Below are 3,223 nucleotides of genomic sequence, written 5' to 3' on the forward strand. Positions count from 1 at the left end.
GTTTTCAGAAATCAAACGTATATTAAAGCTCCGGGAAAGTATATTACATTGTTGATATGTAAACCCCTTCTATTTTAGGAACGATGCAAAGTGGGGCTAGCTATTATTGAACAGACACAGGTATGTTTCTGTTAAGTATTTCAAAGTCTGGTGAAGAATCTGAAATAAACTTTCCTTATTCTGTGTGGTCCAAACTGCAATCACTGCCACATCGACTGTCCTACTTTTGTCTCAGTTCAGAGCTTCTGGCTCTTTTATTCCCTATTAGTGTTGTTTCATGGTGAGCGCAACAGGCGCTGCCCAGCACAATAGCTTCACAGTCTAGTGCTCCCTTTAAACTTTATTATTTGCGCACCTTTATTATATGTATCCACACATTCAAACATGTCCCAGATCAAACATTTCCCCCCCCCCCCCCGCCCACCCCTGTCCAATGCCCTGCTCCATGCGAGTCACGGAGCTGTGTATATACCTCTGTTATCAGCAGCCTGCTGTGCAGCTCTGAGATAATGAAATAATGGCATTTCTTTCTTAGGAGGCCTTTTCGTTTCCATTTCCATAAGGATTGCCATTTCCCCTTGAGTGCCACTGAATGCCAAATCTCAATGGAACGCAATTCTAGTGGTTTGCGTCCCGCATCTCTCTTTCCCCCTTATCTTTTCACATTCTTGGCGGACGAAAGAGAGAACTTGTCAGCTGGGGTTATGTTATGTCCCAGTTGAAATATGACTTCATGAGTTTGCCTGCCCCTTTTAAGGGAGCTTTTTTGGGGGGGGGGGGTTGGGGGGGAAAGGGATGGGATAAAGGTTTGTCTGCTTTCTCTGCAGCTGGGGGGAAAGGGGAAAGGGACCTTTCCTATTTCTATTCTGAACGGAAATCCTGTCTCCTTTAGTAATTTTCCAATCAGTGTTGGTTTCAGACGGGAGGGATTGAGTTAAACCGTGACATATAAACAGCGATTTTCGAGCTTTTGACAGAACTTCCCCTCCTGTTTTATGGCTGCAAAGGCAAAGAGGCAAAATCTGCAGCCACCAGTCTGCCTTCCAAAGGGGTGGAAGGGAACAATTAGACACCGGGCAACACAACCCTGAAAAGAGCAGCACATCGATGTGCCACGGGGGGAAGGGGGGGCAGAGGAGACGAGTACAAAAGGAAACAGAGAAAGTCAACAAGAGACCTCACTGACCCACACACACGCTGATCAAACACAAAGGGGAGGAAGCAAAATATTGAGGAACCTAAAGTCCACCTCAGGGGCGCGCAGTTAATAATTTACTCGGGGTGTAGCATTAGCAAACACAACGAACGCAACTGAAATGCAGAGGGGGTGGGGTGAGGGGCAGAAGGCCAGGGAACAATTTGTTGCTCCCTTTGGTGCCCAACTCTGTTGCTTCCAAGCCGAATAATGACAACCCCCGTCCCCCTCCCGCAGTCCCCAGCTCCCGGCTGCCCGGCTCCAGCGGGGTAGGCTGCTGCGCCCTTCCTCAGAGGGTGGTAATCCTGGAGGTGCAAGTGCCGTTCCTGTACATGCTCCCCGACTCCAAGTTGTCGGGGGGAAAGTCTTCCACGCTGTAGGCCCTGCTCTTCAGGGCGGTGGCGTAGTAATCGACCGGCTCCTCCGTGGCGTTGTCCATCCAGCTGAGGCACAGCAGCCTCTGGAAGGACCTCTTGAAGTTGTCCGAGAGGAAGCCGTAGAGGATAGGGTTGGCGCAGCTGTTGGCATAGCCCAGGATGACGGAGAGCTGGCTGATGGTGGCGTCGTCCTGGTCCACGAAGACGTTGACCAGCTGCACGATGTAGAAGGGCATCCAGCAGATGACGAAGACCATCACCACCATCATGACCATGAGGGTGATCTTCCTCTCCGAGCGCTTGCGCTGCTGCCAGCCGGCCTTGAGCGCCACCATGCGCATCTTGGCGATGATGAGGATGTAGCAGAGGCAGATGGCCCCCACGGGCAGCAGGAAGCCCATCAGGAAGGTGTAGACCACGAAGACCACCAGCCACCGCTTGGTGGGCTCGGGCATCAGCATGTTGCAGGCCACCGTGCCGTCGCTGTTGGGCGTCGTGTTGGAGAAGATGATGATGGGCAGGATGATGAGGATGGAGAGCACCCAGACGCCCAGGTTGACCATCTTGGCCACGGTGGGCCGGCGGTAGCGGGCCGCCTTGATGGGGTGCACCACGGCGATGTAGCGGTCCACGCTGAGCACCGTCAGGCAGTAGATGCTGGTGAACATGTTGATGGCGTCCACGCTGAGCACCAGGCGGCAGAGCAGCGAGCCGAAGGGCCAGTGGTGCAGCAGGGTGGAGGTGACCAGGAAGGGCACGCTGAGCATCAGCAGCTCGTCGGCGATGGCCAGGTTGAGGATGTAGATGTTGGTGGCCGTCTTCATCTTGGCGTAGCGCAGGATCACGTAGATGACCATGGAGTTGCCGCACAGCCCCACCAGGCACACCACCGAGTAGATGAAGGAGATGAGGATGGCGCTGCCCTGCGACTCGCTCAGGGTGCCGTTCGGGGCGCCGGAGGAGTTCCTGCCGCCCGAGTCCATGCCCCCCGCCGCTGCCTCCTCCAGGACCCCGCCGGCGCTGCCGCCGCCGCTACTGCCGCTGCCGCCGCTGCCTCCACCTGCACCGCCCGGGAGCCTGGTGCAGGTGCCATTGGGGAGCATCCTCAGCCCAGCCCAGCCCAGCCCAGCCCAGTCCTCCCCTCCCTTTCCTTCTCCTCTCCTCCCCTCCCCTCCCCCGGGCGCGGGCTCGGGCTCAGACTCAGAGCAGCTGGCGCTGGCCGCCCGCCTGGCTCGGCATCCTGGCGGAGCCGCGGCGTTGTCTCCCGCCGGAGGCTGGCATGGGGAGGGAGGAGGCTGCCGCCGCCGCGCCGCGCCGAGCGGTGTTTATTGCTGCTCTCCGGCGGGTGAATGATTAACAGGCGGCGGCGCGTCAGCAGCTAGGAAAAGGAGGAGGGAAAAACCCACCCGAAAGCGACGTAGGGGGGTGTCCTTCCCGCGCCGCCCCGAGCGCTCGGCCGAGCGTCAGGAGCCCAGCCTCGCCCCCTCCGCCACCGCCGCCACCTGCCTGGCAGCCGCCGCGGGGCGTTCAGGCGTGGGACGGTGGGAGCTGAGCCCCTGATCTGCTCCAGGAGCAGGTGTGGCACCAGCCCGGCCAGCAGGCACACGGAGAACCCCACAGCCGGCACCGCCTCCCCACGACAGCCACCTGC

At 58.1% G+C, this 3,223-nt stretch overlaps 1 protein-coding gene across 1 annotated transcript; it reads right to left on the bottom strand.

Moving 5' to 3' along the window:
- Window positions 1-429: 429 nt before the first annotated feature.
- SSTR1 (somatostatin receptor 1) lies at window positions 430-2,957 on the bottom strand. The gene has a single exon (XM_067533853.1). It carries the CDS (start codon window positions 2,673-2,675, stop codon window positions 1,485-1,487), a length of 1,191 nt encoding a protein of 396 aa, XP_067389954.1. The 5' UTR covers window positions 2,676-2,957; the 3' UTR covers window positions 430-1,484.
- Between the last annotated feature and the right edge of the window lie 266 nt (window positions 2,958-3,223).

This window comes from Emydura macquarii, unplaced genomic scaffold (assembly GCF_026122565.2).
Source record: "Emydura macquarii macquarii isolate MOO-44397 ecotype Brisbane River unplaced genomic scaffold, CSIRO-AGI_Emac_v2 contig_374, whole genome shotgun sequence".
In the NCBI taxonomy this organism is placed as follows: Eukaryota; Metazoa; Chordata; order Testudines; family Chelidae; genus Emydura; species Emydura macquarii.

Coding starts and splice junctions, on each gene's coding strand:
- SSTR1 (XM_067533853.1), bottom strand. CDS start 2,675: ATGCTCCCCAATGGCACCTGCACCAGGCTCCCGGGCGGTGCAGGTGGA.